The 14,643-nt window shown below is 48.1% G+C and overlaps 1 protein-coding gene across 6 annotated transcripts; it reads left to right on the top strand.

Moving 5' to 3' along the window:
- Positions 1–197: 197 nt before the first annotated feature.
- On the top strand, positions 198–7,227 carry LOC122363966 (25S rRNA (cytosine-C(5))-methyltransferase nop2-like). 6 transcript variants are annotated; one of them, XM_043333847.1, is made up of 2 exons: positions 198–313; positions 5,061–7,227. In XM_043333847.1, exon 2 carries the CDS (start codon positions 5,087–5,089, stop codon positions 7,151–7,153), a length of 2,067 nt encoding a protein of 688 aa, XP_043189782.1. In that variant the 5' UTR covers positions 198–313; positions 5,061–5,086; the 3' UTR covers positions 7,154–7,227. The 6 variants fall into 6 exon arrangements, with proteins under 6 accessions (XP_043189782.1, XP_043189783.1, XP_043189780.1 ...); XM_043333848.1 differs by lacking the exon at positions 198–313 and adding an exon at positions 321–370; XM_043333845.1 differs by lacking the exon at positions 198–313 and adding an exon at positions 3,500–3,687.
- The last annotated feature ends 7,416 nt before the right edge of the window (positions 7,228–14,643 follow it).

The raw sequence follows: 14,643 nt of genomic DNA, 5'->3' as shown, positions 1-14,643 counted from the left end.
TAAGCCATGGAGTACAATGAAAATTCTAGATTAAATTTAATTCGGTCATAAGAAACAAAGATAGGTTAGTTTTTCGTGAATTCTATTGGAGGAAGATAAAGAATTATTTCCTTTACGGCAACCCAATTGGTCATTCTGAAATGACGTCAGTAGAATTTCGAGAATACTGAATAAAACTTTGGTTTTAACTTTGCGGCAAATGATGAGGCATATTTGGAGCAGGAACCTTGGTAGGGAAATCCCTTTATCGCCTTTATCCTGGACACCGTTCACCTGCGACATATGACAATTTCTGCCTCTGGAACTTCTAAAGGTACAGCAAGAGAAGAGCTTGCCACATCTCGGCATTAACAATGACAATTTCTTAATGGTTTGTGTCTCTGCAGACTGCAACCTCATCAGTCCGAAGAGTTTTTGCCGGAGCTGGAAACTATCTCGTTTTAAGTATAAGTCATAACATTACATAACTTCTTGTTTTTTTTTGCCATTTCAGCTCATTATTATTGCATTTTTCATCGCTAGTGTATTCTTATCCTTATGCATCCATGATCCTTGCTTGCACAACGATGAATGAACAAACTAGGCGTGCGGTGCTAGTAAAATATAGTTTTTTTACATTCACAACAAAAAATACCAGCATCTGCGATGCTGGGCTCCGCATCGCGGGACCGCAGGTTGTTTGAGCAAGCACCCCTGTAACGCCGCAAAAAAAAGCCCGCCGCCAAACGAGAGGATGAGCCTTGCACGTGCAGACCGGAATGGGTGTGCTACGAACTGACATGCACTGCACTCTAGGCCCGGGCAGCGCTTGTCGAACAGCACTGCGGATCCGAAGGTTGGGACTTTAATTGTGAAAAACCGCCCGCCCGCCGCAAAACGCAAAACCGCAAAACTCGCAAAACGCACGCTCAAAACGCCAACGCAAAAGCCGCAAAAAAACAATCGTCCGCAGGCACAAAACCGCAGAAAAAAACGCAAAAAAAGCCGCAAAAACGCCCGTCCGCCGCAAAACGCAACCACCGCAAAAAAACGCAAATACCACCGCCACAAAAAATCGCCCGCATCGCTCGCCGCCAAAGGCCAAACGCCGCAAAACGCGGCCGCCCGCCTAAAACCGCAACACCGCAAATAACGCCCGGCCGCCGGCGACCGCAAAACCCCGCAAAAAACGGCCGCCCGCCGCAAACTACAAAACGCCGCAAAAAACGGCCGCCCGCCGCAAACCGCCGCTAAAACGGCCGCCCGCCGCCAAACGCAAACACCGCAAAACACCCGCATCGCCCGCCCGCCCGCCGCCAAACACAAAAAACGCAAACACCGCCGCAAAAAACGCCCGCAACGCACGCCCGCCCGCCGCCAACCGCAAAACGCCGCAAAAAACGGCCGCCCGCCGCCAAACAAAAACACCGCAAAAAACGCAAAAACGGCCGCCCGCCGTCAAACGCAAACACCGAAGAAACGCAAACACCGCCGCAAAAACGCCCGCCGTAGGCAAAACGCAAACACTGAAGCATTAAGACAAATATGGCGCCCTGCGGCAAATGTGGTGCATTCATATCTACCGTTTAAGCAGCCATCCCTTAATTACAGCGCATCCTAATCGTCCAATTTTCGACAAAGTTACGCACATTCTGCACTTTGTGGCAAAAATGGCGCTTTGAGACAAACGTGGCGCACTGCAACAAACGTGCCGCATTCGTTCATGTCGCTTAACAATTCATCAACCCACCAAATTCTAGTCCAATCGGACTTAAACTGACAAAGTTATGTACATTTGAATATTTCACTATAAAATATATCCGCAACGGAGGTGCCCAAATTTGCACGTGTGCCACGTGATCGCCGGTGGTGTAAGCAGGACTTGTCCCCTCACTGATTGCACCATTTCAGTGTTCCTGGCTTGTGCTGTTTTCGTGCTATAAGGCCACAAATCGGCAAACACACGATAATCTGGGAGGTACGCGACTCAAACACGTGGCCACGTGGCACGTGCCGGATCTCTGATAGCTTCACCGTTCACGCCACGTGATGACCCATCGACGTGGCCATCAGCATGTAAAAGATGACCCCGGCCGGTGTCACCGTCTCTGAACAGTGGACGGCTAAACTCGAAAAACGGGAAAATTTAAGGAAATTTCACCTTCCGAATATATAATTTCCCCAGAATTTTCAATTTTTCATTTTACAAAAAAATCCGAGATAGCAGTTTTGTAGCCCCCTTCATTCTGTGCCTAAACCCATTTTCAGATCGACCCTATCATAAAAACTGACGGCCTGACGGCTATTTCCCCCACTCCTTGCATTTCACAATGCTAGTATATTTAGGCACCAAAATTGACCCCGTGCCACGGCACGTGCAATAGCACGTGCGACACGTGACCACTAGTGCGACAAGCTGGACTCATCTGCTCACCGGCTGCACTGATTTGGTGTCGCTAGTTGAAGTCGTTTCCACGCCATAGGACCCCGAGTAGGCCAATGTCGGATTCTCCCGGAGGTTACCCCATCAAACACGTTTGCACGTGTCACGTGCTTTTCAATCGCCCCATATCTGACCCATACCATGTGGTAGCCGATACCCCGGGGCACAACATATTGGAACATTTTCAAAATCTAACGTAGAAATTTTTGACAAAATCGATTTGAAAATAATATTTCGAAATCGCCATAGGCTCAACATTGGGTAACTGTTCGTGACGATTACCCGAAATTTTGTCAATTATATTTTAAATAATTACCACCGTCAGTTGGGGTGTCAGCCCGAGATCCGACCCTAAAAATATCAGCAAATATAATTGACGACATTTTTCGCAAATCGCATTTTAAATTTTCCCCATGTTAACCCTATGGGAAAATGCACGTGCCGATTACCCCAAAACGGGCCCATTATACCCATTATATTTCATAATGAAGCATAACAACATGTTCTATGGTCTTTTCTCAACAAGTCCTGGAAGTTAAAACAAAATCGTATCATATAATTTTGTGCAATGAACGAATGAAAATGTCTCTGCAAAAACGTCCATAGACTTAACATGGGGAGCGAAAAAAGTTCAACTTCAAACTCGTGCAACTCAAGTTAACGAATTCTGACGGGTATACGGCGCACACGGGCGTGTACCTGAACGTGTCGGTCATAAAATGGTGTGCAGCAAACCATACCTTGATCGGCGATTTTTTCCGCTATTCGCGATCGCGCAAAAAGTGTCCAAAACCCCATTGACTTAACATGGGCGAAAATTGAAACGCACGTGCCACGTGCCACGAGGTTTTAAGCGAGTAGCGACCGGTGCCAACAGGTAGATCGCCTGCGGGAGCCCATACACTGAAATTTTTACGAAAATCGAGCCACAAGTTTAGGCCCCTACCAAGTTGCCCCAATTCGCGGCCAGACATGCAAAACATAGCCCGGAGAAGGACCGCTCCGGTTGTTTTTCAATAGAAAAACACAATTCTAACGAATAGTGTTTGTCTTTTCAAACAACCTGCGGTTACCTCTAAGACAGCTACCATATGCTGCTGAACATGACGCGTCTGTTACAGTTACTTCTCAGGGGAAAACACCTAGCGTGGTGCACGTGGGTGTGGTGTAAGTCAATATACCCTGGGTGTGTGTGTGCAAGACGTGGATAACTAACAAGTAATCCATGGTGCAAGATTCTTACAGATAGGTGTGTGCGGACTGCGGTGAGTTTGAGTTGGTTTGAGTTAGGTAACCTAACTAAGGTTGTTATTGGGTAGTTATTTGCAGTAAGAGAAATGAAATCCTGGATTGAACCAAAACTAGCAAGGTTTGTGCTGGTCTGAACACCGTCAAGGGAAAAAGTTTACTTTTAAGATGGGGGTTTTTAAGTAGGTACTGGAATAGTAGTTTTGTAGCTTGAGCTGAGTCTACTACAAATCAGTTGGGGAAACAACGAGGTAAAGATCCAAAAATTGATCGGTCAACAAATAAACGTGTTGTCTTTTACAGTACACAAGGGGCGGCAATAATAGACATATTTTCATAATAATATCTTGAGCTCGGGCAGTCACTTGTTTTCCCATAAACTGCTGAAAACGAAATGTCACATGCACGAAAGTGCCCCACTCTCCCCTAAGCCATTGTTTCAAGCAACTGCCCCCATACCAACTTTGAAAACAATTCTCCGCCCATGCCTCTGGGTTTGGTTAGGCATGGTCTGGGGTACGAGAAAGGGCACTGGAGTGGAAGGAGTGTGCTAATTGTCATCTTGTTTTTTATAACCATTACCTCCTGTCTGGCATACCATAGTTGATACAGCCACTCACTCCTTTCTATTATGTCATCTTTCTGGTTCATGTTTGAACTGAAATTCTGTCAACATCTGTGAATGTCTGCATGGTCTTCACTCACATGCCATATTCGGGCCTGTTTCGCTGTTGGATAAGTTGGCATCTACAGTCATGTTTTCTTCTCTAAGTTCTTGCACTGAATCAAGGAAGGTATCGTCGGAGGTCGAGTTTCCGCAGCAAAGCACGTGCAGATGCTCAATACCAATTCCTTGACTGTAAGCCCCACCCCAGCCCCGGCTTGTGTCCAGATACACCAATTGGAATCGGCGCGTCTCCAAGTGGTTTCCCTACTCAATCCTCTCCCCAATAGTTTGGCTGCGGAAGCTTATTTGGCTGTGTTTAGCTTAACATGGATGAAAATCCTTGATCCATGCATAAACCAAATCCGCTAAAGCACCAGACTACTCACCGAGCACTCCAAGGGTCAGTCATGAGTCAGTCGCCGACTGAACTCTGGAGATAGCGATTAGCGAGCCGCCAGCTATATCCACCCCGAGGCACCGGTTCGCCATCTTAGCCCACCGAGACGGGCTGTGACGGGCAGGCTGTCTCGGTGGGTTTATATAGCGAGTCGACAACTAGCCCAGGAGTCGAGTTCGACGGGTGTGTGTGTGGGGGGGGGGGGTTAAACACTCCATCCCGGCATTGGCCAGGTGCGGGCTATTATAAACTGCAATCGGCAGCAGCACAGCTCACGTATTCAAACTTCTGTTGCCCAGTATGACGTTTTCTTTTTCTTTTTCCAGGTTGAGATTGTAAGAAGGAGTTAGCAATGGGCAGAAAAGCCAAGTATGGTGAGTTGGCGGGTTCTGGGAGGCGCCCAAAAGTAAAGCCCAAACATCAGCTCGCCCCTGCACCTCTTAAGCCAGCCTCTCTTCAAAAGAAGGTGAAGGTGAACAAGGAAATCGTTTCTCCTGTTTCAAAGAAAAATTTGAAGAGTGGCATTAAAACACACTCAGCTACCAAGAAGGAGAACAAGAAAGCACAGCCACCACCTGACAGTGAGGAGGACGAGGATGATAATGTTTCCGAGGAGGAGCCCTCCGAGGACGATGACTCGGGTGACGATGATGACCAGCTGCCAGCGCAGCCGTTCACAGATGACAACGACGAGTGGCTCAAGCCCAAACCGTCACTGCTCAACTCCGATGACTCTGACGATTCCGATGGCGCGCTGGCCGACGACTTTGGTGGTGACGAGGCTTCGGACGCCGACGCCGACGAAGATAGTGATGGCGGGGATGGGGACGGCGATAGTGATGAGTATGGGGACAGTGACGACGAGAGCGGCGAAGACGAGGCCGGCCTGCTGCCAGTTGAGCGTGCCGCTAAACGGCTGATGAAAGAGGAGAAGAAAGAGCGTCGTTTGGCGCAAAAGGAACTCGACAGCTCCGTCAAGATCAACGTGGCGGAGGAGGACCGGTTCGTGCTGCCGTCGGCCGAGGAGCAGGAGCGCGAGGCCGGCCTGCCCGCCGACCTGCAGGCGCTCAAGACGCGCATTCATGACATCGTGCACGTGCTGTCCGATTTTGCAGCGCGGCGCCAGGCGGACCGACCGCGCCAGGACTACGTGACGCAGCTGCGGCGCGACTTGTGTCTCTACTACAGCTACAATGAGTTCCTGATGGAGCGGCTGATGGACCTGTTCCACCTGTCGGAGCTGCTGGACGCGCTGGAGGCCAACGAGATCCAACGGCCGGTCACCATTCGCACCAACACGTTGAAGACGCGCCGGCGCGACTTGGCGCCGAGCCTGATCGACCGCGGCGTCAACCTGGACCCGATCGGGCCGTGGTCCAAGGTTGGACTGGTGGTGTACAGCTCCCAGGTGCCGATCGGCGCCACGCCAGAGTACCTGGCCGGCCACTACATGTTGCAGGGCGCCTCCAGCATGATGCCGGTGCTGGCGCTGGCGCCGCAGCACGGCGAGACGGTGCTGGACATGTGCGCCGCACCCGGCGGCAAGACCACTTACATCGCCGCGCTCATGAAGAACACGGGTATGGTGTACGCCAATGACGCCAACGAGGCGCGCGTCAAGGCCGTTGTGGGCAATCTGCACCGGATGGGCGTCACTAATGCCGTCATCTCGTGCACGGACGGCCGCGAGATGCCCAAAATCCGACCGGCCGGCTTCGACCGCGTCCTGCTGGACGCACCTTGTTCGGGCACGGGCGTCATCGCAAAGGACCCGGCCGTGAAGACCTCCAAGGACGAGAAGGACATCCAGCGGTGTGCGCAGCTGCAGCGCCAGTTGCTCCTCGCCGCCATCGACTCGGTAAACGCCAAAAGCAAGACGGGAGGGTACGTCACCTACTCCACGTGCTCGATCCTCGTGGAGGAGAACGAGGCGGTCATCGAGTACGCGCTCAACAAGCGCAACGTCAAACTTGTCCCCACCAGCCTCACCGTCGGCAAGGAGGGGTTCGCCAAGTTCAAGGCCAAGCGGTTCCACCCAAGCATGACGCATACGCGCCGATTCTACCCGCACACGCACAACATGGACGGTTTCTTTGTGGCCAAGCTGAAGAAGTTCTCGAACACGATCCCGGGCACCGAGCCGGCGGCCGAGGAGCAGCCCCCCGGGCCGGCGCCGGCCCCGCCCCAGAAGAGGAAGGCGGACGTAGACGCCAACGACGACGAGGGATTCGACGAGGATGACAAAGCAGCGGCGCCCTCGCCGCAGAAGAAGAAGAGGAAGGCTCCGCAGGGACAGCAAAAGTCACCGCGCAGTAAACATGTCGGTGGTAAGCCGGGAGCCAAAGGCAAAAAGTGGCAAAAGTCGGTAAACCCCAAGGCGCGCAATCCGAAAAAGAAAGGGCTCAACAAAAAGCCGTAAGAGTTATGTGGAACCTTGTGTAATGTGCTGTTTTGGGAGGGGAATACATTGACAATATACTGTGGTGTCACAAATAGTGTGGACGGCTTACTCGCGAGTTCTGTAGCTGAAGCAAGATAAACTGTAAGCTCCTCTGGCGAAAAAAAAAAAACTAGCCAGAACACGTATTATTGGTCTCACGATACGGGCTCAGGCGATCTGTAGTTTTGGTGCGGTGAATACCCTTGACGAGCAACCCCGCCGTCAGACTCGGGCCGAGTACACCCCTCATCCCCAACCAAACCCACTACCGAGGGTACCGAGGGTACCGAGTTGTGGCGAGGGTACTGGTATTCACCGCATCCGAACTAAATGTCGCCTGGGCCCTGAACTTGAGACCAATAGTACTTACCTATCTGCCTCATATATATTTGTAAGTGCTCAGACCAGTTTTTTTTTAACCAAACAATTTCAATGTTATGTCACGATATCGGCCGCATCCGGAAGACCGGGGGCACGGCCCCGCTGTGGGTGTCACGTGGTTCGCGACATGTCTGTTCCTATTACATCGTCAATGCTTGCGGTCCAGCTGTTCATTTCATACTCGGCCCTCGTCATTTGGTAACTAGGTAGGTACCTACTCTTAACCCAGTAAACATGCCGACGCCGGCCCAAACATCTGGGTAACGTCGGCATCTCGGCATCGGCATGCCGACGTCGGTCCAACCTCGGCACGGCGTCGGCTGGACGTCGGGTACGTCCGCATATACCGACGTCCAGCCGAGGTCCAGCCGACGTCGGGCCGAGATCGTTTGCCGAGGCTGAGCTTTGTGTGCGCCGTATCGAGGGATGATGTCGGTAAGCCGAAGTCCAGCCTTAAGATCTCATCGAGAGATGGCGCTGATGTCCAACACCTAAAATGGGGACCCGTATTGCGGTATGTCTACACACATTTCGTTAGTTCTAAAATGGACGATTACGCACCGAATTTAACTGACAAAAGGTGTAGACCACGTACGGCAAAACAAAGACCACCATTGAACTCCCCGTGACCAGCTGCATCGATTCGATACCCATTTTATGCAAAAATATTAATTTTGAAATTTGACCTAATTTGACCTGACCTTGACCTGACCTTGACTTGACCAAAACGTGACCTAAGCTGGCCCCAAAGGCTGCCTGACCCACATAATCGCATTTGTCATGTAAAATGGACCATAAAACATGTATCACACCGCACACGATACTTTCATATTGTGACCCCCCAGTGACCTGACCTCTGTGACCTGACCTGGGTCAGTGACCTCAAATAGCAAAATATGTGTTTGAAGAACATTTCCTTATCGATGATTTTCAATGAAATGCATTTTACTCGATTTTACAACGCATTTCTTGAAATGCCTGTAAACGGTGAAAATTGGACCTTTGACCTGACCTGTGACGTCATCGGTTTGACCTAGGTCAATAACCCCGCGTTCGATGTCTCTCGGACGACGAAGATTCTACGCCGTCCGGCCAATCCCGTCAAAGGTCAGCGGGGGCTCGGCTGCAGTTCTGGAACGTGATTGGCGGGACGGCGTAGGATCTTTGCCGTCCGAGAGACATCGAACGCGGGGTAAAATTGGGTTACAAGGTAGTTCCCTGATAGGGCTATCCAATACCGTTTGCCGCTTGTCGCTAGGTTGCGTGGTTCTCGAGATCTTAGGGGGGCAAAATGCCCCCCCCCCAACAGGGCGCGTTGCTAGGCAGAGCCGGGAGCCCAACGGGGCGCGTGTAACCCTCGCCGGCACGGGGGGAGGGTTGATGCAACCTTCCTAAGGGTTTTCGCGAATAACCCGCGTAAAAAGCGGCCGATCGTAGCGTTGTCAGCGTGGCCACGGACCTTTTTGGTATGTTCTGGCGTTACCCTTTTTCCATTGAAAAAACGTACAAAATTAAAGTTTACTTGAACCCAAATAAAATTGGCGCAATGTGTACCGCCACCTTCAGCCTCAAAACGTTCCTTGTTTCATGCTCTATCAATATCAGTCGGCTAATCGTGCATTTCTTAAAAACTGAGGTGGTACCTGGGGGGTAGAAGCACCCAAAGTCGGGTCTCTTTAGCATTGGGTTGGTGGTGAAATTCTATGATTTGGGACTTTGCTGGCTTCCTCGTCTTACATTATATCAGTGGGTACGCCACCTTCAAGCTATACTGATAGAGCTATCAATTCTAAAACTACTGGTGCTTGTTTCGGCATCATTCGACAAATACCCAACTGGTACCTTGGGGGTAAAAAAACTTCCGACTGGAAAATATAGAGGATGGTCATGGGTTCAAATCTCATCGCCGACGGAGTTTTTGCGTGTTGGGGTATTAATATGACCGAACGCGTTTACCACCGATATCTTAAGAGCCAATGATCCCTACCAAGTCCCGCGAGGTGACATTCGATAGGACTCTCCAAGACCTTTCCAAGGCGTACTTAATTTAAAGACACACTCGTCTTCAAAGAAGCAATGGCGCCCATAGTGCTGAAGGTGTCACAACAGTGGAAGAAAATCCTCAGAAAATAAGACATTTGCGATGAATATTGGAAATATTGAAAGACAATATTGTTAAAAATGTTTTTAGGACTCTGTTGATGGTATTTCAACTCGATTGGTACCACTTTATTCGCCATGACGTCTTTTATTTTCATGGCCATCACTACATCCCCCAATTACGGAACGGCTGTGCGTGGGTGCGGTTATTTTTTCTCATCTTAGTTTGCTATTTTGGCGCGATTTTGACAATTTCTGGCGCATTCCATTTATTTACTTTAGCGGCCATAGGGCAATGGTTTACTAACGGGGGATGTGATGAATTGCAGCCAAGGCCCTAAAATTGCAGCTGCAATACTTGGAATATAAAGAAGAAGTGAAGAAAATATGATACCTATTATTTTTTTATAATGACAGAAGTGACGTGGAAGAGAAAACATTTTGTGCAGCATGTGAAAACAAGGAAATAGAAGGAAAGAAGGGCTGCTTCTTTTCATGCGCCCGAAACCAGCCACCTCATCATCATCAATGGTAATGATAGGTTAAGTGTATGTTAAAAAAGAATAGGAGGAGCTGCTGCAAAGGTCTTTGTGATGCCTCAAAGCAGTTAAGCCAAGTCAGGCATGGTCTTGCAGACTGAACGTTCAAGTTACGAGACCCCATCATACCGCTCCAGTCACAGTGGCTGGTGTTTGAGCTTGTCAAATACCTAAATGTTTTGCTCAGAAATTGTTTGCTTAGTGTATTGGTTTCTTGATTTTCACCAGATAAAGATACAAGGTTGGCTGATTTGGTTTTAGTTATCCATATTAAAGTGCACTGTTTGTGACAAGATTATGGAAATTGTAACCTCAATAATGAAATTTCATGCTGTCAAAGCTATCATCTGAGATGTTGCCTTGAGTTTGAAATCAGGCAAACATGGATTGAAGCTGTTTTCTAAAAAAAAACTACTTTTTAGTAACTTTCACCTCATAATTTGTATTTATTCAATCTTAGAATGGGAGCAAGGCTGAATCACAATTATCTTTTGGGAAATGCTCTACAAAACTGCATTGCTTTTATTTCTGTGGCATAATTTTGTACCTAATTCAAAGACTTTCTCTGGTGTAGTTTGTAAGATTGTTTGAACTTCTACTTTCTGACCTGTTTGGTACCAATAAATCCTGCAACCTTTTTGGCTTATTTACCCATCTCTCTTGCCATTTCTACATATTTCATGTTAGTCTATTGCATAAATATTGTGTAGTTAACATACTTCATGATATACAAATGAATGGTACCTATAGAGGCTCGATGTGGGTAAATGAGAACCAATGAACCTATATTTTTTACAATGGCATCAAGTCCTCTTGTCACTGCCATGGATATCACAGTAGATTTTGCTGAACTGCGCAAGAGAATCCTGTGCAAGGAAATATTTTGCATGATTTAGCTTAACAGCATAATTTTTATGTTCCCAGTTGCATTGGAGCTCTGCTGGAGTTTGCCGATGACATGATGCTGAAGGGCTGAAGCTGGTAGCTCTGGCAGGAGTCCAGTGTCCACCAGCTCAAGATCCGACGCCGCCGCGTCGCCGCCGTGCGGCACTCCGCGGAGACGGGGACGGCGGTCATGATTGAAGACACCGCATTTCCCGCCTGGACTGTCCGGTCGGAGACTAGTAATCCCTCCGGTGAGCCGCACACCGTGGAGCTACTGCACCGCGCGTGTCCACCCGCAACGCAGTGTCAGCAACGGTGCCGTGAGTGCGACATCTGCGTGCATATGACGCAGTGCGACTGTCACGACTCGCGGCTCAGTGTTAACTGTCAGTGTGACAGTGCGGCTCGCGCTCGTTTTAGCGAGGTGCTCTGTTGTATATAACCACCTTGATGGAGACCTATGTGCTGCCGCTTGAGTTTCAATGTACAGTTTTATGCATCAAACTAGCGTAAGTAAATGGCTGCCAGAGGTCAATTTGAAGCGCAATTAGTACGCATAACCCAGCTGGGTTGAGCGAGTCATGTGACTAGTCCCGATGAACGTACTGTTTCGATGTCGTCAGTCGTAGACTTTTGTAAACCTTCGTTTCGGAGCTCTTTGTTGTGTTGTTCGGGATCACAGTTCTTTGAGCAGTTTGCTTTATGCGTCGTACGCTGACAGAACGCTGGTCGTACACAAGTCATGTGTTTCCTTTCGCCCCTAATGGGTTACTGCGGTACCTATGCAGTTGGAATGTGTCTCGAGACACTAACTGGTCGCACTTGGTTGTGAAAATGACACTAGCTGCCAGCTGGTCGCACTTGGTTTCAAGCTGCGCTTGGAAATCGTGCAATTTTATTTGCATTTTGCAATGCAATTTTATTGCTGTTACCGTATTGGTAGCTAGTGTCAGAAGTTGGCCATTTGATGCGTTGTCACTTGTCAGACGCTGTTGCCTTAGTACTGACAAATTGATGGGCCGCGTTTGTGTTCCTTAAGAAACGGATCTCAATATAAGGTGATTCAGAGGTAGGAACCTGAATGCATTCGTTCAGACTTTTCATTTTATGGGGATGCACTGTTTCATGAGAAAGAACGAGCATGGCTCTGGTTGAGAGAAGCGCAATCGATATTTGTTATCGTGTTTGTAGACTGTGGCCACATTTACATCACTATTCAACTCCACGCACCAGCATTATTTAAACTGCTTGAACCTATACTTCATTTCGCTAAATTTCGGGGTCGTCAACCTACGGTCCGTGGCCGTTACGTTTGGCCAATAACTAGATTTTATACATATTAACTGGTTCATATAATCACAGCGTGATGCCCCGGACAATTTTTATTTGATTCACTGATAATGAATGTATCCCAGTACCGCACAAACTGAGACTAAAACTGGACAACTCGCTTTTCGAGGTTCAAGTTCATTATCTTCAGATGTTATGGCATGGTAAGCTAAGCATTTAATGTTCGAAGAAAATGGCCAAGCAGTGCTAAGCGGGTATTATGAGCTTTCAATTATTTCAATATTTGTTTAGGCTATTATTGTTGTGGTATCTCCAGTCAATTTCACGCGGAATATATAGTATTATCATACAATCGCGGTAACTACATATTTTCTGCCGGTTACTGTTATTATCATTGATTCGTAATATTTCGCTACGAGCGTGGCTCGATTAACATTGTTATTATATTGGCATTCCATATTTAAGAATAAAAATCTTTCAATGCATTCCAATTCCATCAAAATGTCAATATGCAAAAAAGCTCTAAAATTGCAGCAGTTTTGTGAATCAAAAATAGCTGTAAAATAGGCCTGTATAACTTCAACAACAGTGCGCCGAAAAACGTCTAAAAACGCGTAAACAAAAACTAAGATGTAAAAAAATAACTGCACCCCTGTGCGTGCGGCCCGGGTGTTCCGTTATTACGGAAGGCGCCCAGCCGGTGGCCGCGCTGACAACGCTACGTCGCGACGAAACTTGCAGTACCCTCGCATCGATCAGTTTTACACCTACCCTGAAACTTTTATGACCCTGACCCAAATGACCTTTGACCTGTGACCTCTTTTCCGGGACCAAATCGCGATTCGGCGTACGTCGGCACGAGCGTGTCGGCTCGCATTAGCCGCACGTTTGCAAGCTTTTCGTGGTTTCAAACGTTCAAACATGTGATTTGATGTTGCTCCCATGCATTAGGGTGGGTGTCAAGGTCACCTGAAGGCCAGGTCAGGTCACTGATCTGGTGATATCGGTTCACTTTTTCGAGTTTTACATGTTTCTAGTCTAGTTTTTGGAGCTGAATTCGAATTTAGCAATCATTTGAATATTTACGAAGTAGTTTTGGTGCCTTCGTAACATGTTCCGAAGCTCTCAGAGGCGGATGACAGGTAGGTAGGTATTACGAATGCCCGTCACGACCCCTACTGGTTGACCTGACCTGACCTGACCTGACCCGACCTGGTCTAAATGCTTAAAGACATCATCTCTGATCAAAACTAACACGATAATCGTGATAAGCACCCCGGAAAACCCCATAGCAGCCACACTTTACGACTTTCTAACAGGTCCCGATTTTCCTGATTTTTGGGTCATTGAACTGACCTGGAAGGTCACCCGATGACCTTGGACCTTAAAATTGGGTATCATCGGCTTTCTCTCGTGACGGGCAACACGCTCGTTTTTTCCGCGAAGCTCTAGCTCCATCAAGGGCCAAACGCGGGGGGGGTCGTACCACCCCCCCCCCTTGTGCCGTCGAAGGACTCAAAATGGCCTGTGCCGGCGAGTTTTAAAAGCATCCGTCAGTATCGTGTTAGGAAGTACGGTCCGTACTTCCTAACACGATACTGACTCATTTAAAATTTCACTTTTTCCCCATTGCGATAAGTGATTAACCTTCCAGGCGGTGGGGGGCATTTTTTGCCCCCCTTTAGTTTTTTCGATATATCTCGAGAATCGCTGCGCCGATCGTCACCAAACTTTCAGTACCCTTCCGGGAGTAGCTAGCGCACATGGTGACCAAAAATGTTTCCAAAGGCTATGATAGGTTGGCCGCTAATGACGTCAGAGTGACGTCATTTTTGCCATTTTCAACCCAAAAAAAGGTTTCGCGGGAAGAGCTGTCAGGCCTACAGCTTTAGAGATACAGAAAAATGTTCCGACATAAAAGGTGTGGAATCAAGAGGGCTACAAAACTGCTATTTCGGTTTTTCGAATTTTTTTGATTTTGACCCCCAAAAATAAAAAATAGATTTTTTGAAAATAATAGCCGAAAAATCCAAAAAGTTTTTTGAATTTCGAAAAAAACGGAATATATGTGATAGTCCCTACCGCCTTCTATCTACATACCAAATTTGAGATCAATATCTCTTTTTTTGGCCAAGTTATAGCGAAAAAACTGTTCAAAATTGATGACGTCAAATTTTCAAACTCAATTTTTAGCAATTCTAGACCTCGTAGCGCAAAACAAAGGCCACCATTAGACTCCCCGTGACGAGCTGCATCGAATCGATACCCATTTTA

The sequence above is a fragment of the Amphibalanus amphitrite genome, unplaced genomic scaffold (genome assembly GCF_019059575.1).
Source record: "Amphibalanus amphitrite isolate SeventyFive unplaced genomic scaffold, NRLGWU_Aamphi_draft 000649F_arrow, whole genome shotgun sequence".
In the NCBI taxonomy this organism is placed as follows: Eukaryota; Metazoa; Arthropoda; class Thecostraca; order Balanomorpha; family Balanidae; genus Amphibalanus; species Amphibalanus amphitrite.
The sequence above is the reverse complement of the archived record's forward strand: the minus strand, read 5'-3'. Positions and strand labels throughout refer to the sequence as shown.